This window comes from Spizellomyces punctatus, assembly GCF_000182565.1.
Source record: "Spizellomyces punctatus DAOM BR117 chromosome Unknown supercont1.21, whole genome shotgun sequence".
In the NCBI taxonomy this organism is placed as follows: Eukaryota; Fungi; Chytridiomycota; class Chytridiomycetes; order Spizellomycetales; family Spizellomycetaceae; genus Spizellomyces; species Spizellomyces punctatus.
This window is the reverse complement of record NW_015971557.1, coordinates 108,562-131,051: the sequence shown is the minus strand read 5'-3', so window position 1 is coordinate 131,051 and position 22,490 is coordinate 108,562. Positions and strand designations below refer to the sequence as shown.

The following is a 22,490-nucleotide window of genomic DNA, read 5'->3' as shown; positions in this document are numbered from 1 at the left end:
AAGTATCTCCCTGACCGAATGGTGCAAATTGCCTTGCTCAAGCTTTACACTTTTCGTAGGGTTGAATGAGAATTACTATGGAGGACGGCGCGTTTACGATGCCAGTCAGTACGGACTCTAGAGTTAGTGCAATGTGATCTAGATATGTAGATTTGTGCCTCATTAGAACTAGACGACGTAACGTTGCTACCTCGCCCACTTGTGTTCACAAAATATACTCAATAAACCCATTAGAGTTGGCGCAAGAACAGCTGTGCTACCAGCTTCATCTACCTGCTTGGTCCCTGACAACCTTTTAAGGAAAGTTTGCATTACCCGACTATCCTAAAGGACGCTATTCCTTGGAAGATCTAAGCAGTTGTGAAGGTCATTTCCAACTGGCATCCCGAAAATACCTTTTATTTCCTGGCTGCCATCGCTGGCCGGCTGTTATCAACCTGGAATTTCCATTTGGTCGCCAAATGTCACGTGGATTATGAGAGACCCTTCGCCCTTCTTGTTTTCGACAGCCATTTTGAAGTCGCCTTGCCCAAAGATCAAATCAAGGTTCCTCGGGCAAAGCACCAAGGGACTTGTCCTTTACCTTTCGTGAGAGTAATCTCACGGTCCTGTATAAAAGTTGTTTTCCTTTTGGCCATTTCGAACCTGGCGTTATTCGCCAGTGCAGCATCAGTCGGACAATTCTACCGAAGATCTTCCCCTTGTAGAGTTTAGAACTATGAAGTTTTCGCACTCAATACAGCTCAATGCGTCTCCTGAATGGCAGGAAGATTATCTGTATGTTACATGTAATGATTCATCTGTTCTGACTGCTTCTGACTTGGTCACTTTGTGCTTCTGCAATAGTGCTTACTCACAGCTAAAAAAAACTATCTATGCTATCGAAAAGGCAATGCTGGGAGTAAGTCAGCTCCCAGCATCTCCCCACGATATTGAAGCAGGAGAGGGAGAAACGCCTCTGCTCATCGAAGAGCATCGACCGCTCTTGGCACAGCTTTCTGGGGAAGAGGGAAATGCCTTTTTCACACGCGCTCTGGACGAGCAGCTGGAAAAAATATCAAGCTTTTACTCACGGAAGGAAAGAGAGCTATTTGCCGAAGTTGAGGCACTTCAGGGGGATGTGGCAGGTGTCGAGCGTGATCAGGAACTATGGGATGGCCCGTTGTCGTTGAAGAGCCATCTTCTGAACAGCCTTCATCATCTTCAGCATCGCCCACCCGTGGCACGTGGCCCCGGAGATGGAATTCAGTTCCTCGTCCTGGTATTGACGAAGCAGGCGGCTCCCCTTCCACCGAGCATGTGTCATCTCTCGTATGGTCACTCAAGTCGTTAAAAGGGATGCGAAACAAGTTTACCAAGCGTGCAACGGATTTGTTCATTGCTCTTTGTGAGCTCAAAGATTACGTCGAGCTAAATTACACGGGCTTCAGCAAAATCTTGAAAAAATACGATAAAGTGACGGCAAATAAGCTGCGTCGACAATATATGGCGACAAAAGTGGACATGGCGCTCCCGTTCCGCCCTCAGACGAAAGATGGGCTTAATCACATGATCGATAGAGTCGTTGGCATATATGCTAGAATACATACCGACGGCAAATTGGGACTTGCACTGACGGAGCTGAAAGGATACCTAAGGGAACGCATCATCTGGGAGAGGAACACTATATGGAAAGATATGATCGAGCAAGAACGTAGGCGGGAGACGATTGGCTTACGTCCAAAAGCCGCGGTAGCCAAAGAAGAGCAAATAAAAAAGAGAGAGATAACAATATGCGACCGCAAGCTCGTAATCCCACCAATTTCGACACAATTGCTCAAAATTTTTATTTGCCTTGCCGTGTTTATCTTCTTCCTCCTCTATCCTTCTTTTGAAACACTTGAACAACGATACTGTTTCGCAATCTTGATATTTGCATCGATGCTTTGGGCATCTGAGGTGAGAACAGGATTTCTTTGCACTTTTTCGTATTGGAGTCAACCCATGAATTGTGTAGGCTCTCCCATTGTTCATTACCGCCATCCTTGTTCCCTTCCTAGTTGTCATCTTCCGAGTACTGCGTGTTCCGGCGACTGGACCTGACGGCCACCCCGAGTACCATCGGCTCCCCGCAAAAGACGCCGCCAAAAAGATCTTCTCGGATATGTTCGGGCCTGTGGTTATGTTACTGCTAGGAGGATTCTCCCTCGCTGCTGCATTGAGCAAGCATAATATTGCCAAGGGACTGGCATCCTTTGTGCTTGGAAAGGCTGGAAGCAAACCGCAATGGGTATTGCTCGCCAACATGTTTGTCAGCACTTTTGCCAGCATGTGGATTTCAAATGTGGCTGCCCCTGTGCTCTGCTTTTCCTTGATCACGGTGGGTCGGATTCTTTGATGATTTTGCTCAATCACAGGGCGGCTAACGGTTCTTTGTAACGACTACTAGCCGATTCTGCGCAATCTTCCGCAAAAGTCTCCATACGCACGTTGTTTGATCATGGGAATCGCTATGGCCGCTAATGTCGGTGGCATGGCCTCTCCTATCTCTTCACCCCAAAACATCATTGCTATCGGCACCATGGATCCCGAACCATCGTGGCTAGAGTGGTTTTCTGTGGCTCTCCCTGTCGTCATTACCATTGACTTGATCATCTGGGCGCTTCTCTTGTTTATGTACAAGCCATCGCCGCAAGAAGGTGCTGCACCGCCGGAATTATTTGGACATTCGTACTTTGCGGAACATCCATTGACTCGAAGTCAATGGTACATTATCGCTGTGTCCATTTTGACCATTATTCTATGGTGTACCGAGAGTGCTGTGGAAGGCGTTGTTGGAGATATGGGGGTGATTGCGATTTTCCCCATTATTGCGTTTTACGGGACTGGCATGCTGACAAAGGACGACTGGAACAGTATGTTGTGGTCTGGTAAGTCAGAGAGACGAGAAGCGGCTGTCAGGACCTCATACTGACCACCTGAATGCTACCAACAGTTGTCATGCTTGCGATGGGAGGCATTGCTTTGGGCAAAGCCGTTGACTCCAGCGGCCTGTTAGCCGAGATTGCCAATGGACTTACGCCACATCTAGAAGGCTTATCGCCATTCGCTTGCCTGGCCCTCTTCTCCGGACTTGTTCTTGTGGTCACTACATTTATCAGTCATACAGTGGGAGCGTTAATTATCCTTCCCATTATTTTGAAGGTTGGGTCTGGTCTACCCGAGCCACGACCGAATACCATGGTCATGGCGGCTGGTAAGTGGCTATCTATTCATGGGAAGAATATCTTGACCGCTGCTAATTGCCCTTTTTCCTAGCATTAATGTGCTCTGGTGCCATGGGTCTTCCCGTCTCATCCTTTCCAAATATGAATGCCATTTCCTTGGAGGACCGAACGGGCACGCCTTGGGTGCATGTCAGCGATTTTCTGCGAGTTGGGATACCATCGTCGTTTGTTGCTTGGGTCATTATTTTAACGATTGGATATCCCATAATGGGCGTCTTGGGTATCCGGTAACCCTGAACAAAATGATACAAAAAAAAAGTCGGTTTATCTTCTTTATAGGACTCTTGGTTGTTGTGGTCATGTAGCGATTGGAGTAGATGGTGGATCGCAAAGATTTCGAGATATTTGAACTGACGCTTCACAGAATTTTATAAATACAGGAGTCGGCACTATGCCGACATGATCATTTATCCTGAATCGTCTATACAATATATTACAGATCATTCCTGCGGGGCCCTGACCACAGAATCCTTACTAGTGTTAACGATTCAATATGTGACTGCTAACGCTCTTGTTCAATTCGTGACATGACCTGTGGTCCCACGGATGGGACGACATTATTCCGTTCTGAAGCCTGAACTACCCAGGTAGGACACTTTGGGATTCTAATAGAATTATCGACTCAGGCGCAAGTGCAGATAGACGGGTACCACTTCAGAACCGGGGGATATGCAAGACTAGTTTGATTTCTATCGTCCTCCGTGTAAAATAAATAATACATTCCTTAAACCTCCTAAATCCGAGGCCTTAGGACCTATTCTTGTTCTTCGGGGTCACTGGATACCAAAGTTTAGGTTTCCTGCTTATTAAAAATCCTTTTTCCATCGTTTGATTGCACATCCTTTGCAGTCTTTTGACAGTCTGTTATGCCGAAATTGAGGTCTTTGGCTCGCAACCCCATATATGGTCGAGCCCACCTTAGTCTTCGCTAATCCAACCATATCCCAAATGTTAACCAACCGTTACGGATAGCTGGAAATTACAAAGAAAAGAGCTTGGAGGAAGCCATCTGTGGCCATACTTTACTTTAGGTGTGATCTCGGGAACTTTCCCCTTCATCTGCAGCCCTAGCCAAGAGATCCAATGGCGATCTGTAGAACCTGAATGTTGGGAATGAGAAAAAAATAGGAAAAATGAATATTCTTTGTGGGTGCTTTATAGGCTCCATGGACAGAAAAGTATATGTCATGTCATAGAAGCAACGCACAGTTGGCAAGATTTGTCACAACTGGATATCACAGCTGTTTACAAGCAGTGCTGTCTAAAACGGGTACACAGACAGATAGAGGTCTCGCACCACATCCGAACTCCCTTTGAACTAACTACGCATTACATACCAGCGTAACAGGCATAATCAAAAGCAAAAAATACGATGTGCAAAACCGAAGTACTCGCACTCAGGATCGAACTGAGGACCTTCGCCGTGTGAAGGCGACGTTATGCCACTAAACCATGCGAGCTCTGATAAATATGGACGCGCTCATGCTCATTAGGTAAACTCTATTTTGAAGCACATAACCTAATTGATTCGCCAATGTCTCATAACTTGTTACAACTCATGTCGATTTATTCACCATACGAGCGGTTCGAATTGTCTTATATGTGAAAATGAGGTGCGATATGAAGTACGAGCCAAAAATCTAGGTATGGAATCAAATTACCACTGATGAGCTGGACGGGTGAACTCATCGTCCAGATAGAAGATGTCTCTTTCCACGAAAATACAAACTATGGATGTAATGTAGGGTTAGATTGTCTGTAGCGGGATGCAACTGAGTCTGAACGGTGATCCAAGACGGAGACAGCGTTGCCGATCGACCGCTTGTCATCCGCGCCGAATACATGAATAAGTACTCCTTGACAAGATTCTCAAAATGATGCTGGACAACTGGATTGACAGGTTTCTTAAAGAACAATTAAACAATTGGATAGACTCAAATCAGGCCATAGATGGCGCTTTTTCCGGCCGCCATACTATAGTCCGAACGCCCTTTGTCGTACTGTCTAGATCTTTCCAATCCCACCTGCTTGCCCCCAGCCAGATCCCGATCATCACTAAAGAGCTACAGCCCAAAAAAGCCAAGCCCAACCATAATAACGGATTCCAAGAAATGCCTCTATAAATGGCCCCACTAGCTAATGTAAATATAGCGGCAGAGATGGCTATTACTGTTTCATTCAGTCCTTGTATCGTTGTTGATTCTTTGCGTGTCTTGCAGAGAGTTGTGATGAGTGCGGAGGCGGAAACGTACGCAAAGTTCCATCCAAGTCCGACAAAAGTTTCACCGATAAAGTAGATGGCAAGGGTCTGGCCGCCGAGTAGGGTGCCTGGACGCGTGCATTGAAGCAAAGATAATTCAGCACATTGAGCCAACACAACTCAGATTAGTTCCCCTAAACCGTACCTGCACCAATCATCAAAAAGCCAAATCCAAGCGCAATCATCCTCATCGTGCCAACTTTCTCAATAAGGTATCCAGTGAAAAGCGACGGCGCAAACATTCCCAAAATATGGCTCATTAGAACGTTTGCTTGGTCTTGGAATGTGTAGTTATTGTCGAGCATGGATACTGCCGTTGCAGAGATTAATTGACAAGTGCCCGGCGTAAAACGTCTCTTATGTGGCTACGACTTACGTGGTACTGGTGCCATAAAGAGCACCATGATCATGTACGACACTTTGCAATACAGTTTATGAGATAGTGTTAACGCTTTCTATATGGTAGTCAGCATGGCGTACCTGTCCCGGCAATCAGTGCAATCTGAGAGTTTGCATTTCGAAGGAAACGGCGGACAATCGTCCATCGTGTTTCTTCCTCCCTAGATGCTACCACGCCCTCTGTTGGCGTCTTGATAGTCACCTCGCTTCTTCGTGGTGGAAAGCGCTTTATAATGAGCGAAAATATTAGCCAAGATGGTACATTCTTCGACAACTCTTAATATACCTACAATTAACAAAATAGCAATCATCATAAGGGCATTCAAACCTCCCATGACTACATATGCGCCACCATATTGGACAGAATGGATTGTATGTTCGGTATATTTTGCAATGTTGGGTCCTACCACGGCGCCCAGAGCCGCCCCGCCAACAATAACGGAGAGGGCACGGGAGACATATTCAGGTGGGGACAGCGTTTTCGCTGTGTATCTAAGGAGCTAATAGGCCCCACATTTTAGGAAGGCAGATAACGAGACGGGATCATCAATAGAGAGTCTTACTTGAGTACCAGCCATGAAAGCGCCTTGTAAAAAGAGCGCAGTGCAAAGTAAGGGAAAGGATCCAATATACAAGGCTGAAAATGCCACAAATGCCCCAACAAGACCCGTAAAGCTCGCCAACAGAAATGACCACCGCATACCGACGCTGAGCATGACGACATTAAGAGATGTTAGCAGTTCGACATATTGAAGCCATGTATTCACTCTACCGTTCGCCAAGTAGTGATAATGGAAATGAAGCGAGAATAGTTCCAAAGGACATGAAGCCCAAGGGAATGGTAGATAACTGATCATTCCCGATCAACTTTTTGGCAATGACCACGGTAGCTTTGAAAATGAAAAGTCAGTACATAAGTCGGTATTTACACCCGGCGAGTCAGGGACATACCAGAGACATGAATAAACTGGACAATGTAACCCAGCGCCCAAGCGAGAGCCACACAGCCAATATTCCAGTAGAACCATTTACGGACAAGTTTCGCATCCTCGTCTGCAGCGTCTTTAGGTCCAATAGTGCAAGCATCATCCGCAAGCTCAATGGCATATGTCTGCACCTCGGGCCCGCTTGTACTGTCACCCTGAGGGGTGGCCATGGCTTCCGTGAAAGGTATCCTTTGCTCCTCGTCAAGAGATATGAAGCATTGTCGAAGGGCCTTTTGAGTGCCTGAGGGCAAAAGATCGGTTGGGGGAATCAGCAGCGTTTCAATTGGCTAAGCCAGCATGAGTCATTTGTGGGGTAATGTCGCCGTACGAGAAACTACCTGCAAGACCGTCACAAGCTGTGAATAATAAATCACGTGACCACTGGCTCTGGTGGGCTGGAGAATTCTGGATAAGTGATGGTTGACCTTCCGCCACCACCCGCTGGCCCTCATCCCAACATGCCACAGCGCGAACGCCCAAAAAGCTGGCAAAGATTTTTGGAGCATTTCGGTGTGGGTGAGGATGAGGCAAGCGACAGGTTGGAGTTCTCACCGCTTTTGGGGAGCGAGCAGGTGCGTTCAAAATGAGTGCAATTTCGACGATATGTCCAACTACTGAGATCACAGGGTCATTTCTTGTCCACGCCAATGACAACAGCCAAGAAGACCTCCCCGTCGAGCCCCACAACGAATAATCACCGGTGATGGTGCCGCGACTGTCATATATCCAAACACTCCTGCCACATTGACCACGCCGCCAACATTCTCGTTTGACCTACCGTCTGCTCTTGAAGATACCCTTCCTTCCCCTCTCTACCGCTCCCATGTTGCCGCTCTAAATGCTCTCCTTCGATCAGCGCATGATCGTCGACGTAGTAAATACGTCGGATTTTGTCTTTTGTTGGCGACGTTCGGTGCCATTGTATGCGCGCTGAGCTTGTGGTTAGCAATCAAAGAAAATGCGTATTGGGCGGGTGGGATTTGTGTAGCGCTGACGGTGGCTCTATGGGCACTGCAACCTATACTTGCGCGAGCATGGTTTGCTGATCTTTTGGATACTGTTGAGGTGAGTGGCGGACATGGGTCTTGAGGAAGCGGTCCAATGATTACTAAGCCCTTGATGTCATTGCAGTCGGAGGTCAATCGGATACTGGTTGAATGGAATGCCAGGGCTCCCAAGAATGTTCGCTTCCAAATCCTGGGAGCGGGAAATGTTGCGGTACACCCTCGTTACGGTCTTGGCGAATCAGCGCCTTCCGAACCGGAACTACATGTCATCCTTTTGGATTCACCCGCTAGCAGACGGCATTCCTACTATGAAACAGGGCCATCAGACGTCCTGATATCTCCTGATGGAGACGGGCTGATGTTATCCGTCAAAGTCGTACCCCGACAAGAGGGGTAGGACATCATGTTCACTTTCACGTTATTTCAGTAATTCCTGTATTATACTTTAGTTTAATGCCTTTAGTGCTCTTCGAGTACTTTGATTTCCTTATCAATAATCATACGAATCTGTACCTTGCAATAAACTCATTTCGGTCGCCTGGATGAGAAGTGAGCAACTCGAGTAGAGATCTTGTTACGATGTACTCCAGCCAACCCACACTCCACGACATCTTTTCTCAATGGCTGGACTTCCTTCCCGACCTTGAGCATATTGGTCAAACCTCGGTATATCTTGTCCGCTCAAATTGCTTCTAGGATATATATTATACAGTTTACGTTACTAAGCCTGAGCCTTCCCAGCCTGCCCTTGTTCCTTCTGTAGCAAAGCTACCCTCAAATTGATCAAATCTGTCAAATCTGCAAAGGAAACAATTGCGTGAGAAGGCACATCCAGACGCCTCAACTCTAGTTGACGATCGAAACGGTTCGAAAACATACCTCCATACCGCTTTCGGCGATCATTAATGGTTTCCTGCAATTTATCAAGGTTACTCTTGACATATTCGATCTTTCGTTTGTAATAATCCTTTGCTTCGGGGATTGGCTAACCAAATTTCGATAATTAGATACACAAACATGAATTCATCGTTGAGAGTTCACGTACCTTTTCGATGTAATACCCGGTTCCAACATCCAGTATCACGTTTTCCAAGTCTGCGAGCTCTCCTGGTACATACAAGTGTGGAAGGAGTTAAGGACACATGATATTGCTAAAAGAAATAAAAAACGATCAAAGCATAAAGGTTGAAGGATATTGAACTTGTGAGCGGGACGAGGAGCGTTTTGCCTGATCGAGAGACACAATGTGGTGAATCTTTCGAAACGATCTTGCGTTCGGAATTACACTTCCATACCTTCACTCTTTGGCGTCATATATCCAAGACTCTCCATACAGTCATTATACTTGGCATGGACTTGTTTGAGTTGCGCAAAAGAGTTTGTGAACGTCTCAATTTCCTACACGTGCAGGAGGATGTCGCTTATGATCAGCCGCGAGGATCAAGAACGGTTTTGGACGTGGAAAGTACCTCGCCAATGGTATTGTGCATAGCCTTCAATTGAGGCAGCGGGATTTGCATGGGATCAATCTGTTGCTGTTGCTGTGACATTGTGTGCTGGATTCTGTCGTGTTCGATTTGGTGATCTCGTTCGGTGTTCAGACTCGAGAGTCTCACTGGTAGCTTGACCATAACTGTCATGCACAGTCACGAAAAGGGTAAAATCAACTACACAGCCCCCCGTACATTTGCATTTGCTCAGCTATGACGATCCTAGTAATTGCGATATGCTCGGCAATTTGACAGTCTTGAAGTATTCAGGAGAGTGCATCATACGTAAAAGTACGAAATGCAGGTGTATGACAATCGCCATCGCCAGAGAAAGGTTGCAAATAAGAGTGCACGAGCAGCGTAATACCCAAAATTGTAGTTTTCTATGGGAGATCACCAAAGATCCTATACGCAGATTCTAGAGCAACCGTAAACCATGTATCCATTCTCCTAGGCATCCCTTATCACTTTCCTTTTCCCTTTCCAATCTTTTCGCCACCTAACCACCGGAAAACGACGGAAAAGTCCTTCTTTTCATACCCTTCTGTTCCAGCAATAATCTTGTAGAGTTGCTCCGCGGCGGAACCCAACATAACAGAGCTCTTTACTTCGGTGGCGGCTGACACAGCCAGTCCCAAATCTTTTGCCATTAGAGAAACTCCAAATCCCCCCTCGTAATCTTTACTTGCAGGCACGTTTGGATTCAACCCTGGGACCAGGTGGTACGTATCTGTACTCCACGATCGGCCAGAACTCGTGTTCAATATCTTGTTCAGCAGTTCAGGTTCAAGGCCAAGGCGAAGTCCCAAATTAAACGTCTCAGATGCCCCCACCATGCAGATACCGAGCATCATATTATTGCAGATTTTGGCGGCTTGCCCAGTCCCGTTTTCGCCACAATAAAAGACATTCTTGCCCATCTTCTGCAAGAACTCTTTGACACCTTCGAACTGGCTTTGAGGCGCTCCAACCATGAACGTCAGTGTTCCATTTTGAGCTGCAGGTGTGCCGCCTGACACAGGTGCATCCAACATGACGGCCTGCTTGGCTTCCACGTTCTTGGCGACGTCCCGCGCGGTCCGCACATCGATCGTACTGCAGTCGACGCATATAGTACCAGGAGTAACCCCTTCTAGAACACCGTCAGATCCTTCATAAACGGCGCGAACGTGCGCTGAGGCTGGGAGCATGGTGAAAAGAATATCAGATTCTGCAGCAACATCCCGCGGGGTTGACGCTGCTTTTGTGCCAGAATTGGAGCTGGTAAAGTTTGTCGTAGCGCGCGCATTATTGTCGTAGATGATGAATTTGTGAGTGTTCTTTGTCGCTTCATGGAGATTCTGTGCCATTGGATAGCCCATCTGACCCAATCCGATAAAGCCAATGGTCTGGAGAAGGCAACAGTGAAACATTAGGCATTATGATATTGGCAAGTATGCAGGCTTTGTATCCACCTTTTTAATCTCTATAAGCATTAATAAATGTCAGTCGACCGGGTTTGTTACAAAGTTTACAACACGAACACCTCACCCGACGAGTAAAACCGCCTCCCAACCGACCATGTGGAGCGGGGAACGCGAATGTAGCCGATAGGAAACATGGCTATCAAACTCCTACACAAATATCCAGAACGGACAGAAGGCACAAGCAGTAGTAGAGACGGGCTACGGACCCAAGACAAGTCAAGTCAAGATGGCACAAATGGCTGCTAAAAGCACACTCAACAACACCGATCCAGGCTGAGTCAGGTGTGGCTTGTGCTTACATGAGCAAAACTCCAAAAAAGTTCAACTTGTTCAACAAAAGAACTTGATAGCGGGCATCGCCGGGTTCCGCCTTTGAGACGACCGAGATTTCCGTCGAGACGGGGAATCTTTGGACACTTTCGCTGCGGTCTTCGTCGCTTTCCCGACTCACCGCTCGATTGTCGGCGTACAGTACCCGTCTCATGCCACAGCCCCTACTACGGTAAAGTCACTCGGACCTCTCAATCACCTCTGCGCATCATTATCATCCCAAATGATCGCGTTCGACCATCCGCTTCTTCATCTCTCCCTTAAAATTGCTGTTGGAGTAGCTTGCACTGTGGCAACAGGTGTAGCAGTCACCTACGTCACCAGATACCTGATCAGAGATCACAATTCAACAGCATCTAGGAGAGAGCTGAGAGCACGGAAACGGAGGGTGTTGGATGTTTTGAGGGGTATTGAAGCAGAATGCGTAGATATCATAGAACCCCAGATTCAGACAGTTTGTGAAGCATTGGACGGTGTGGCTCCCGCGGCAGAGGCTGCGTTAGCCACAGGTGCATTCCAAGTTACAGAATCTAGACAAACCAAAAAGCGGGGACAAAAAACCAGCGTAGAAAAGAAGTTGCGAGTCGCCACTCGGACGCCAAAATCAAGCGCTCCAGACAGCCCCTTGTCTGCTACTACCAGTTTGACATCTCTCCCATCTCCAACTTCCTCCACAACCTCCATCTCAATGTCCCCGCTAATACCTCTTATGAATACATCCACCGTCGACCGCCGCCTCCACGAAATAGACGACCAGCTTGTACGTCTCCTTGAAAAGCTCGACGCCGTCAGTCCACAGGATATTATCCTACCATCCTACATTTCATCAGATGTGTCTTTGGACGAAACAGTAGAAATAGATCCCGATGTTATAAAGGTCATGGACCAGGCTGTTGAAATCATCCGAACACGCAAAAAGGTGTTGGTGAAAAGGGTCCAAAGTCTAGTTGAGGAGGTTGATAGGTTATGTGAGGTGGCTGGTATCCCGTCCGTTGGTGCGCAGCATGCTCGATGCATGTGACCGCATGACTTTTCTGGGTCGATCGGTAGCGGATTTTAAATCTGCACTGGCACCCACTTTATGTATAGCTCTCTTTTTCAGTTCTTTCTACGTACATTAAAAGATAAAGGTTTTTGGTATAATTCAAGCAGTTCATTTTTCCAAGTATTATCCAATCACTCTGAAGCAACTGTGGACAGACGCTGCATTTGCTATCAAATGCAACGAGTATATTTTTTCAAAGCTTCGAGCTTCGAGCCACATGGCCATTATTAATATATACAAAAGAACGTTGGTACATTTTTTCTATCACCACATCCCACGTAGGGCCGCAAGGAACGGTGAGTTTGGTGCAAAGAAACCATTCAAATACGCGAGACCCCCTACGGACAGCAGACTGAACGCGATAATCGCCATCATCTGAAAGTAGATGGCATGTAAGAATATGACGGTCACAGGAAAATATGACAAGGACAAACCTGATAACGTGATCTACGCTCCTTCTTTGGTGAACTATTGCGGGCAATCTCCTTTTTCTCTGCCTCATCCGCGATGGCCGCGGCCGCGGCCGCTGCTGCTGCCTGTTTGCCTCTCCTTCGAATACTTCCTGATTTGCGCCCGTGGTGATGGTCGCCAATGTGATCTTTACTGGGTGAAGAAGTCGGTGACGTACCGGGAGAAGTAGCCGGCGACCCCTGCGCTTCTCTCAATAGACGATTCGCTTCACGGAGTTCATCAACGGCCTTTGCCAATTCATTGTATTCCTTCCGTTGCGCGTCAGCACTGTTTTGTGTTGTCGTTAGATCTTTCTTTAGGGTTTGTAGTTCGGTGGAGATGCGTTCTGTGTTGGCAGTCAGTTCACTCTTCTCTTGCTTCAATTGGGTGATCTGAATTTCAGCGGCTTCCAGCTGAGCTTTTAGCTGTTGAGAGGAAGATTGCGTCTGCTTCGAGGTCTTTGAGTCGTCAGCGGCCCTCTGTAATCAAATCCGAATGTTGAATTTGGGCTACAGCGAAGAATTGGGAAGGCGCTCCTGCCTACATACCTCTTTCAGCGCTACAATTTCCGCCTCCGCTTTCGTAGCTCTTTCCTTCCACTGCTCCGCATCCTCTCGTAATGTCTGAATCACCTGGCTTTCCTTGGTGAGTCGCTCAACCTCAGCAGCCAAGTGCATCGCTTTCTCTTGCAATGCATCACGTTCTTGCAAGCCAGGAAGATTGTTATTGTATTTATCCATCCAAGTTTTCACTTCCGCTCTAGCTTCTTCCAACTGGCGTAGCATATCTGCTGTTGCGGCAGCGATGGCCGCTGAGACCTCTGCAGAGTGATCCGTAGATGGTACCGGTTCTGCTTGTGAGGGTAATGGTGACGACTTGCGAGCCTCCAAAACATCCAACTTTTCCCTTAATTGCTCCAGCTCGGCATGCACTTCGTCGGCTTGCTTCAACTCTCGCTATCATAGTTACATAGCTCAGCTTTGCTTTTTCACACAATGGGTTTCCATATCACAATACGCGTACCTCAAGGATTACATTAATGTTCTCCTTCTCTTTTGGCTTCTTTGCAGCGTTAGGGGCAGTCCTAAACTCATACTGCCGGTGAGATACGTCTCCAAGAGCCAAAAATAAAAGTTTCTTGACCTCACATTTTAGCAGGCTCAGTTTCCACTGCGGGCGTTGACGGCGTCCCCAATTGCGGTGGCGGTTGAATGGTTACCCTGCATGAAACCTTCTTGTACATCACTGGATACAAGATATCGACTTAGCTCGTGCCTCGAAGCAGCGCAACAACAGCTTCATACCAGTCCCATCCTCATTATTGATGTCAATACCAAACTCCAATTTGGTACCCGAGTGTAGCTCAAAAGGTTCGCTTTCCACGCCCTCTTCACTCAACCGTTTTCCGTCAACAAAGGTCCCATTGCTGGACTTCACATCTTTGATCCACACCTGTCAAAAAGACCAGTCTCAGTTGTCCCATTTTCCAATTGATAAAAAACCATGTGGAAATGTACCCAACCGCACCTTATTGTCCGAAAACCATATTTCGGCGTGATTCCTGCTGAGGACTTTTGAATCAAACACGCCGTTCGTTGATTCTGGTCCATTCTTGGGATTCACTTTACGTCCAATCTTGATGGGTTCAAACAAGTCGAGAGATTTGGCAGTGAACGTGTCGTTCAGAGACTCCAAAAGAAGGCTGCATTGAAATCAGTGGAACCAAGTTAACAACCAAGCTTTAATGAAAACAGAGTGCGACGCTAGTCACGCACGTTGGTGTGTTTGCCAGGGCCGTGTTGGAGTAGTTAAAAGTCTTCAAAGCCCTTTTTGTCGCTTAAGAGGAGAAAGGATCGTAGTGAGTAAACTACACCTTCATTACTCTTCCAAAACGTGTGTCATGTACACTGACGGGAGGCCATACCTCGCTGCTTTGATGTTGCGCTGTCTCCTGGACCTTCCCGACGAATACTCCCATTTGGACTGCCCGATCCAAAGACCTCGCTTGTTGGACGGCTTTTGGTAGTCATCGTACAACGATATACCAAGAGATTGCCGCGAACTACGTGATGAAGGGTTGCTGAAGGATCCCCGTCAACCAAGACGCGGGAGCCCAGCACCAAGATGCGTTTGTGTGTGAATCGCCCTCACGTGAGGAACATTAGGTAATCAATTTGGTAATGTTGGTTGACTTTCAGCGTTTAACTTTGACCTTTGGCCAACGCTAGAGGATCGCATGGTTGACAGACTCATGAGTATTCCAAATCACTCATTCAGGACCTTCTTGATCTGTCTTTGATTATGAATATTCGGCAGATCACCTCGTTTTCCGATAGAGACAAGCGCTCTATGTATTTATTAGGTCAGGCATGCAGCATCCAACGTCAACGTAGTTTACATGGTGATTAAGCTTTTTGGTGCCTTCCAATGTTGCGGTGCGCCATGTAGTCGCCAGCCGCAATCCAAAAAACCTTGCAACTTGCCGTGGCTTGCGGGTATTGACGGCTATTTCCCAGCTCTTGCAGCCAACGTTTGCATTGTCCAGTAGTCCCTGATGTATTCAAAAATAGTTGGTGTCACCTAAAAATAACATTGCATTTAATGTCCAAGAATTAACTGGAATACGGATGTGAGACTGGAGCACCAGATAAATTAACACTTATTCTTGTCCTCGCTGCAGCATCGCTCCTTTTTCTGAGGAAGGCCAAATGCCTGTTACTCAACCCGGTCGGATTGCGTCGCTAGTTGCACGATTTGAGAGTCAACCGGTAGGAGGTGGGCTGCCGCCCCTACCAGGAGAATGGGAAAAGGAGAGGAAGGATGAGAAACCAAGTAGACGGGTATGTGGCCGTGTGTCGGGTATAGTAAGGACTAGATTGCTCATCGGATTGCATCACAGGAACGAACGCAGGTCACACCTCAACAGCATACAATGACCTTCAACCACCCATCAGCAATCCCCGCCCGTCAATCTTCCCGTCCGACGACAACCAATGTACGCACATCAACATCGCGTTCATCAGTGACGTCCCATAAACAACTGCCACTACATCTTCCACCGCTACCCACAGGACCTCTAACATCGTTACCGGTGCACCTACCCCCTCTTCAACATCACCCTCTGTTCCGAAAGGCTTCTTCGACTCCACGAGAGTCGTCGCCCCTGCCTCCAATTCAGCCCATATCGAAAATGAAACCACCACCTGGACTCGAAGAAACAATTGCTAAGAACATGAGTGGACAAATGTTGCTGAAAGATGGTAAAACTACCATGAGACAGCTGTTTGCGAACGAGAGAAGGGCGAAGAAAAATAGTTTGGTATGCTGCACTTTCGCTTAAATACCTAGAGTTTTCAGGTAGCCTCATGCTTTTTCCATTTCATTAGGATCCATTCTGGACGCAATGAACGCTCTTTCTCTTGATCAAGAGGCTTGGCTTCGAGAGGCTTTGATCTTATGTAGATACTAATAGTTGTTCATAGCACTAGGATGGTTGCTGGTCAACCGACGTATGATGTGAATCTAGCTAGCAATTCAGTATGATAAGCTAGACCACAATAGATAGTCTGCGTCACTAATTCCTGACGGTGAATCCAATATCCAAAAAAAGGGGTCACGACGACACCATTGATTAAAATTGAATCTTCTTCATCTGTTGGTCAATGTACGGCTCTTGCATGCAGTTATGGAACCTGGCCAGGACAGCGCTCACCAATCATGAGGGTTAACAAAGTCCGTCAAGAGGGGTTTTTCGACGCGTTCGCTGTTTAGTCTATTTCAAATGATGATATCTACAACGCCCGATCCCCACATGATGCAGTGATATTTCAAATACTGCACCATCACATCTATCCGTCGTCCGATCCAAGATTGTTTAAAATATTCTTTGCCCAGCATACCGCATAAAATGTTGCTGCGTTGGTTGGGAACGCGCGAATAGCTGTCGCTCCCCATCCGCTAAACAACACACCCCACCCTTCAGATCGGATAATGGTTCGCATGCAGTGAAACGTGCCTTTGTACAGTGGTTTTGTCTCTTGTTCGACTGACAGATTAAAGGGATTGTGAGAGGCCATTCGCGACGCGCAAACAGCGTGATGAAACATACCGGACTGCAAGCGGGTTTTGACCACATCGAATGGGTATGTAACCAGCCATGCGACCACACCAGCAAGGCCTCCCGCGAACAGTAACTTTGGCGATGGCTCATTTGTTGGTGCATCCTCAGGCAACATCATTCGGCACAGTATCTCATATGATGCGAAATATGCTACCGTCGGAACAAAACAAAAAATCAGCCTTCATCAGTTCAGGATGGGCAGAAACACATTGCTATTGCTATACCTCCATAGCTCGGTGTTTCCCGCCACAATGTACACGCTAGTCCACGATAAAATCCTCTCAACCCGTTGGTTCTATATATCTGTGGGACACTGATCGATCAGTCTTCTGTTCTTCTGCCGAGGTTCACATGTCGCTTTCCTACCTGCCGCATACAATCCAAAGGTCCCTTATATATAGGAATTTGCCCTTGGAGCGTAGAAGTACTTCGCTGATTTTGAAGACGGATCTTTACTGTACTCGATGACAAGAATTAGAATAAAAAATGACTACTAAGACCCGAGCACATCGGGTTTTCGTACCTAGCTCCATTGGACAACTGAAGAAGGCATTGACAGCACCCGAAGCTGAGCCAGCCAGAAATATACTCCAAACCGCGTTTTCGCCCGGTCCGAGGTGTCGGAGAAAAAATCCGTACACGCCAAAGAGAAGACTGCAAACGATCAACAAAGACGAGCCTATCTGCACCAAGTGGCTGGGGTGTACCTATTTATTACCGCCACTCCAACTAGCGGGGACGCCATGCCTTTGTAAAGACCGTATACCTATTCATCTACGTTAGAACGCGGTGCCCGAGATTCGGACGACATTGTTTGCATCACGAACCCTTTCTTCTCTAATTATGCTTGTGAGGCAATGCATCGTCCCTCTATATCTCGCACCTTGCGTTGCCTGACTTTGCAAACGTACTCTGAAACGCAACAATGGGCCATACTGTAAGGATCACCGCACGCCTGTCGACAGATACTCCCACAAACGCGGTAACACTCACTTTATTGTATCCTAATGACGCCCGAAACAAAAACCAACTATCCGCGGTGAGCATTTCAGTGGAGCAGACATAAAAGCGCAAATCTTGGACATTGCGGAAAGCATACCAGTGGATGCCCTGCCAAAACTCCCGCACACCTGCATCAAACTCTTTTAGCATTCCCTCTATTTCTCCGACCTTCGCTCGTAAAATGCGATACTTACCCTGCAAGACAGACAAAGTGCACCAGCGCAAAGCAAGACATTAGACATTTGACCTTGTCTTTCACAAAGTTTCGCGAGATTTGCTTGCAGCGACGTACCCCCAACAATGCCCGCCGCAAAGTCAACTCCCAACTTTGAATGTCCATGCACGTCCGTTGCGAACGCGCTTTCCATGGGTTCCGCCATAATTGTAACCACAGCGTCTATAGATTGTGATGCATAAATAGAATTCTAAAAGAAATTGTTGGCAACGATGACTTTGAAGTGGGAGAATGCACTTATCGCTGCCAGCACACGCGATCACGTTCCCCAGCAGAATAAAACTGTGCCATCCGCAGATGATTGCCACAATTAAGCGAACGGGTCATTTGTTTACTTTTGTAAACATTTGACACTTGGCTTTGAATATTGGAATTATCGCTTGGTGCATTGGCTGCTTTCGCTGGATAGCAGGTTTGTTGATCATATTTCATGACGCTCTCTCTGCTCTCTCTTGCAATTCGCAATGTGTGTTTATGGAGATGGCACTTTTTTCGCGTGATGACGGGGATATCGACGATTTCCGCCTGCAATAGGGAGCGAGGTTCATCACCCCACCCCGCTAATTCTGACCTTGTGGCGCTTCACTGTTCCAATCGTGATATAATCAGCAGAAAGCCCAGAAAGAACGCTTTCAAACACGTCTTTTTCAGATGAATATGAATAAACAGCTTCCGATCTTAGAATAGCTGAATGAGCCCTAACCTTAATGCGCCACACTCACATAAGAACTCGATTTGCCATAAACTTTCCACCTCTCGGATGGCAGAGTAGTGAGCTTTTATGGGAATTTACCTATCGGCACAAGATGAGGCTCATTAATCTCTGGAGCATCCTCGTCTTGACACTATTCTCGATTCAACTTTGCAGTGCGAGGGAGGTTATTGATGGATCGCTGGGTTCCTTTAAGGAGTTCCGAAAGCGTATGCGATTATACCTAGAGGAACGAGTGAAGGAGTTACGGACGATCGATGACGAGGTGTGGTTGGATATTGAGAAGACGATGGATGGCAACATTACCCTCGTATACCTTCCACAACTGAAATCCATGATAAAATCATGTGGGCCGAACACTGCTTACAGAGTCGAATCGGCATCCAAAACAGCTATAATGCACGTAGCAGAATTGGAGTTGGAAGATTGGCCCCGCTTCTTGAAGTGCTACACTGATCTGGGTATATACATGCTCAATCCTGGTTACGGGGAAACACCCGTCACAGCGGACTTCGAGAAGCAGTTACAAGATCTTGTCGAAACCATCAAAGCAAGGATATCTGGTATCATCGAGGAAATTGTGGACAAGTTCATCCTGGAGGTCCACCGTGCCAGAACATATCAGTATTCAAATTTATCGGAAGTTGAGGATGACAAGTGAAGACAGATGCCGATGGACGACATTGAATTGAAGTTTTGTAAGGGAAAAGACAAGCACCACTCACAAGATCAGCAACCTGAGACAGCTACTGGCTTTAACTTCACTCAGTGCTGTATAATTGAATGGGTCACGGAATAAAAACCAACAGCATTCGATTAGATAGCGTTTTATTAGAGTCACAAAGTTAGCTGGGTTATGGATTCATCTACAATTGTTAAATTTACATGGGGAATCTGCTGCGAACTAGTGGAGCTTCATCTGGTTGAAATTTGAGGCATGCGTGTCCGGCTCAGTTCTGGGGCATCGCCAACGTTTGTCTCTCGTAAGATGCTTGCTTCTAAAGGGTAGAACGAAACTTAGGTGGGAATAGATGCACTGAATGGAGCAGGCACTAGTTTACCAGTCACAGAACATATGTGATCAGCGGAGCACCCGACGAGAGTCCACGGCATCACGGCCTCCGATCCAGTGCAAGATACTCGAGCATGATTCTCGACCGCAATAGTGTTGATTGTTGCCATGAATGGAATAAGAAAGAAGTAAAAGGGGACAAATCGTTGGTAGGCATATCTGTTTCCGGAAGAAAAAAGTACAAACGCCCATGCTTCCATCAAGGTGCCGCGGCAAGGACGCTAACAGTGCTGTTATGCGGCGCATCAACGAACGACACCCGCCCTCTCCCAAGGAATCCCAGGGTGATGCATCATCCGGACCAGGATTCCCATCTCAATGGTATCCCCCGCCCATTCGCGGAAGCCCCCATTGCTCATTTCGCGCGCCTATCGCGAGCACCCTTTTCAGGACACTCATTCTGCGAGTCCAGGGCTGGCGTGGGATGCGGGGCACACTCTAACCATAATCGCAAACCACCAGTAACAAATGAGGCTGACAAGACGTGTCAGCAACGAGCGTGCCCCACGGGTAGGTGTCAGACACTGCCTATACTCTTCCGACCTTAACCTTCACCCAAGAAGTCCAAGGGGGATACTTTCCGTCGAGGACTCCCATCACAACCTGTCCCCGCGGATTGTGCGAAGCCAAGATTGCATTTCGCAAACCTGTCGCAGGTGCTTTTGCAAGACACCCATTGATGCGACTCTGCGGCCATGCGTGGGATCTGGCACCTTTCCACATCGAGGAACGAAACCTTACCTTGATGTTCAACAGGAACGAGAGGGAGCGTGGGAGAACAACGCATCAGGAGAGAAGCCCTTTATAAACCCACGTAGACGCACGTGATTCAATCTCCCGCAACTACGCCACTGAGATGAGATAAGCATCTGACTTTCAACGTTCATCTTTTGTCCGAAAGTTCCCACCCCTTATTCTCTTCGCTTTCTTCCCACAGTAGAACAGTTACCATGGAGTTTTTTTTCTCCAGAAGGCCTATAAATAAACCTCGAGTTGATTCCCTTGTCTCTCGCTTGTCTCCAATTTTCGTTTTATTTAATGCTGGCGAATTTGCGAACTATTTGCAAACCTCAAAGCCCTCCTTCCCCAGAGGCGTCGAGGAAACGAAAGCGTGACGATCTTAATGACCCTTCCACCAAAGGGACACGCACCACCACAGAGCCGATGGTAACCGCTGATGAGAAGGAAGAGGAGGTGCAGGGCTTATTTTCCCGCTTGAAAAAGGCCTTTGAAGACTATCGAATTTTCACCGATGACAGCTTTACGAAGGAGAAAATATGCGACATTCGGATGAGGTCGCCGTTTTTTCTGGAATACTTTGCGATGAAGACTATAATCAATTGGTGAAGTTGGAAGTGGATAGCATTAGCTCCATGATGACAGAAAGCGTGGAAGAGACAGTTGATGAGTTTTTTCGAGAGCCTTTTCGTGCGGATACTTGGCAGGAGAGACGAGATGCACTGCTGAATATGTCGGAAGGCGAGGTTCTGGAAAGGAGACGAATGAAGGCAGTATTGTACGATGTGATGCCGGCATTCTTTGAGGCGATATTTGGTGAGGAGAATCAATTGTTGGACCACCGTTTCGATGAATTGCGCTTTTCGGCCAAGTTCCTGCACCCGTTGATTGAGAGGATCTTTCGCGAATTCACAGGGCTCCGGTACGAAGGGGGAGATGTCTTGCTGCAATGCATCGTAGATCGGAAAAGGAGACAAGACCAAGATGACATAGAGGAAAGAGCCGATGGTGTCGTCTACGCACCAACAGGTGCAGAGGTTGGTTCCGTAGAGATCAGCCAGCCATACCCTGCACCCCAAGAATACCTTGATGATCTCGGACAATTAGGCCGCACCAGCAAAGATGTAATCAACGCTACCATTGTCCGCCACGCATTAGAAGAGAAACACATTCCTACCGACGAAATACATTGACTCAGTTTACTTTAAGATCGAGTATGGAGGTGGACGGATACCCCGGACTGCCAAGGACTTACAGTCGTTTGGTGGAACCATCAAAGCTTTGTACTGCTGGGCCCGAGCCATGGACTTGTACATTAAGTGTCGAGATGAAGACCAGCGCAAATGTGACCGCCTGTCTGTGCCGCAGAACATGAGGATAGCGGCCAACTTACATGAAAACCGGCCACACTCCACAGGCAAAAAGGGCTACCGGATCTCTACACTGTATCTTGGTTAGATTTGTTGTAAATCTAAATAACATACATGTCCATCCATTTGCATCACTTGAATTGCCCTATTCATCTCTTGTATTGCTATTGCCCGATAAGTTAAGATCAAAAGGACAAAACAGGACGATGGCCCCCGCCGTGGAATCTGTCGCCGATAGCCAACAGACAGCAGTAGGCATCTTTAATTTCTTTTTAGTAATTTTTGGCCTATAGAAACAAAACTTGGATGCAAAGCTAATGGGAAGTTTTACATTTGCCGAAAGTCGAGTATTTCCAATAAATGGATTTCATGTCAACTCTTCTTTGATCCTGTCTCTGATTTATCGCATGCAAAAGTCCAAGCAAAAAGACATGCATTTCACACATTTAGCAAAAGATGATATGAGTATGAGAAAGTGGATTGTCCACTATTTAAAAGGGTCTACTCTACGACGCGGAAAGAGGTATTTTGCATCAATTATA

The 22,490-nt window shown here is 47.1% G+C and overlaps 11 protein-coding genes and 1 non-coding gene across 12 annotated transcripts; 6 read left to right on the top strand and 6 right to left on the bottom strand.

The window, feature by feature from the left end:
- The first annotated feature begins 515 nt into the window (after positions 1-515).
- Positions 516-3,723, top strand: SPPG_08373 (divalent anion:Na+ symporter (DASS) family transporter). Its single transcript, XM_016756532.1, has 6 exons — positions 516-777; positions 847-1,938; positions 1,997-2,359; positions 2,429-2,909; positions 2,975-3,235; positions 3,298-3,723. Exons 2-6 carry the CDS (start codon positions 1,150-1,152, stop codon positions 3,495-3,497), a joined length of 2,094 nt encoding a protein of 697 aa, XP_016604260.1. The 5' UTR covers positions 516-777; positions 847-1,149; the 3' UTR covers positions 3,498-3,723.
- A 931-nt stretch (positions 3,724-4,654) lies between these two features.
- Positions 4,655-4,726, bottom strand: SPPG_10197. The gene has a single exon. It is a non-coding gene; the product is annotated as a tRNA-Val (tRNA).
- Positions 4,727-5,146: 420 nt separating this feature from the next.
- Positions 5,147-7,259, bottom strand: SPPG_08372 (uncharacterized protein). Its single transcript, XM_016756531.1, has 8 exons — positions 6,877-7,259; positions 6,698-6,815; positions 6,489-6,633; positions 6,216-6,425; positions 6,007-6,151; positions 5,903-5,944; positions 5,672-5,836; positions 5,147-5,594 (listed from the first exon to the last, which is right to left on the bottom strand). The coding sequence occupies exons 1-8, from the start codon at positions 7,079-7,081 to the stop codon at positions 5,206-5,208; spliced, it is 1,419 nt and encodes a 472-aa protein (XP_016604259.1). The 5' UTR covers positions 7,082-7,259; the 3' UTR covers positions 5,147-5,205.
- Positions 7,260-7,283: 24 nt separating this feature from the next.
- Positions 7,284-8,793, top strand: SPPG_08371 (uncharacterized protein). The gene is made up of 3 exons (XM_016756530.1): positions 7,284-7,483; positions 7,569-7,976; positions 8,043-8,793. The coding sequence occupies exons 1-3, from the start codon at positions 7,328-7,330 to the stop codon at positions 8,313-8,315; spliced, it is 837 nt and encodes a 278-aa protein (XP_016604258.1). The 5' UTR covers positions 7,284-7,327; the 3' UTR covers positions 8,316-8,793.
- Positions 8,358-9,562, bottom strand: SPPG_08370 (prefoldin, alpha subunit). Its single transcript, XM_016756529.1, has 6 exons — positions 9,388-9,562; positions 9,214-9,316; positions 9,115-9,146; positions 8,964-9,038; positions 8,798-8,903; positions 8,358-8,716 (listed from the first exon to the last, which is right to left on the bottom strand). The coding sequence occupies exons 1-6, from the start codon at positions 9,556-9,558 to the stop codon at positions 8,640-8,642; spliced, it is 564 nt and encodes a 187-aa protein (XP_016604257.1). The 5' UTR covers positions 9,559-9,562; the 3' UTR covers positions 8,358-8,639.
- Positions 9,563-9,756: 194 nt separating this feature from the next.
- On the bottom strand, positions 9,757-11,117 carry SPPG_08369 (3-hydroxyisobutyrate dehydrogenase). Its single transcript, XM_016756528.1, has 3 exons — positions 10,939-11,117; positions 10,863-10,873; positions 9,757-10,796 (listed from the first exon to the last, which is right to left on the bottom strand). The coding sequence occupies exons 1-3, from the start codon at positions 11,006-11,008 to the stop codon at positions 9,873-9,875; spliced, it is 1,005 nt and encodes a 334-aa protein (XP_016604256.1). The 5' UTR covers positions 11,009-11,117; the 3' UTR covers positions 9,757-9,872.
- A 108-nt stretch (positions 11,118-11,225) lies between these two features.
- On the top strand, positions 11,226-12,405 carry SPPG_08368 (uncharacterized protein). The gene has a single exon (XM_016756527.1). It carries the CDS (start codon positions 11,428-11,430, stop codon positions 12,223-12,225), a length of 798 nt encoding a protein of 265 aa, XP_016604255.1. The 5' UTR covers positions 11,226-11,427; the 3' UTR covers positions 12,226-12,405.
- SPPG_08367 (uncharacterized protein) lies at positions 12,396-14,800 on the bottom strand. The gene is made up of 9 exons (XM_016756526.1): positions 14,624-14,800; positions 14,475-14,535; positions 14,227-14,401; positions 14,004-14,151; positions 13,848-13,944; positions 13,723-13,783; positions 13,248-13,655; positions 12,684-13,178; positions 12,396-12,624 (listed from the first exon to the last, which is right to left on the bottom strand). The coding sequence occupies exons 1-9, from the start codon at positions 14,727-14,729 to the stop codon at positions 12,514-12,516; spliced, it is 1,662 nt and encodes a 553-aa protein (XP_016604254.1). The 5' UTR covers positions 14,730-14,800; the 3' UTR covers positions 12,396-12,513.
- A 515-nt stretch (positions 14,801-15,315) lies between these two features.
- SPPG_08366 (uncharacterized protein) lies at positions 15,316-16,322 on the top strand. The gene is made up of 3 exons (XM_016756525.1): positions 15,316-15,539; positions 15,599-16,018; positions 16,086-16,322. Exons 1-3 carry the CDS (start codon positions 15,408-15,410, stop codon positions 16,104-16,106), a joined length of 573 nt encoding a protein of 190 aa, XP_016604253.1. The 5' UTR covers positions 15,316-15,407; the 3' UTR covers positions 16,107-16,322.
- A 57-nt stretch (positions 16,323-16,379) lies between these two features.
- On the bottom strand, positions 16,380-18,213 carry SPPG_08365 (uncharacterized protein). The gene is made up of 9 exons (XM_016756524.1): positions 18,114-18,213; positions 17,703-17,949; positions 17,647-17,656; positions 17,527-17,585; positions 17,343-17,473; positions 17,186-17,274; positions 17,044-17,122; positions 16,808-16,969; positions 16,380-16,744 (listed from the first exon to the last, which is right to left on the bottom strand). Exons 1-9 carry the CDS (start codon positions 18,199-18,201, stop codon positions 16,548-16,550), a joined length of 1,062 nt encoding a protein of 353 aa, XP_016604252.1. The 5' UTR covers positions 18,202-18,213; the 3' UTR covers positions 16,380-16,547.
- A 319-nt stretch (positions 18,214-18,532) lies between these two features.
- Positions 18,533-19,839, top strand: SPPG_08364 (uncharacterized protein). Its single transcript, XM_016756523.1, has one exon. The coding sequence runs from the start codon at positions 18,764-18,766 to the stop codon at positions 19,427-19,429; it is 666 nt and encodes a 221-aa protein (XP_016604251.1). The 5' UTR covers positions 18,533-18,763; the 3' UTR covers positions 19,430-19,839.
- An 864-nt stretch (positions 19,840-20,703) lies between these two features.
- Positions 20,704-22,070, top strand: SPPG_08363 (uncharacterized protein). Its single transcript, XM_016756522.1, has one exon. The coding sequence runs from the start codon at positions 21,118-21,120 to the stop codon at positions 21,769-21,771; it is 654 nt and encodes a 217-aa protein (XP_016604250.1). The 5' UTR covers positions 20,704-21,117; the 3' UTR covers positions 21,772-22,070.
- Positions 22,071-22,490: the final 420 nt, after the last annotated feature.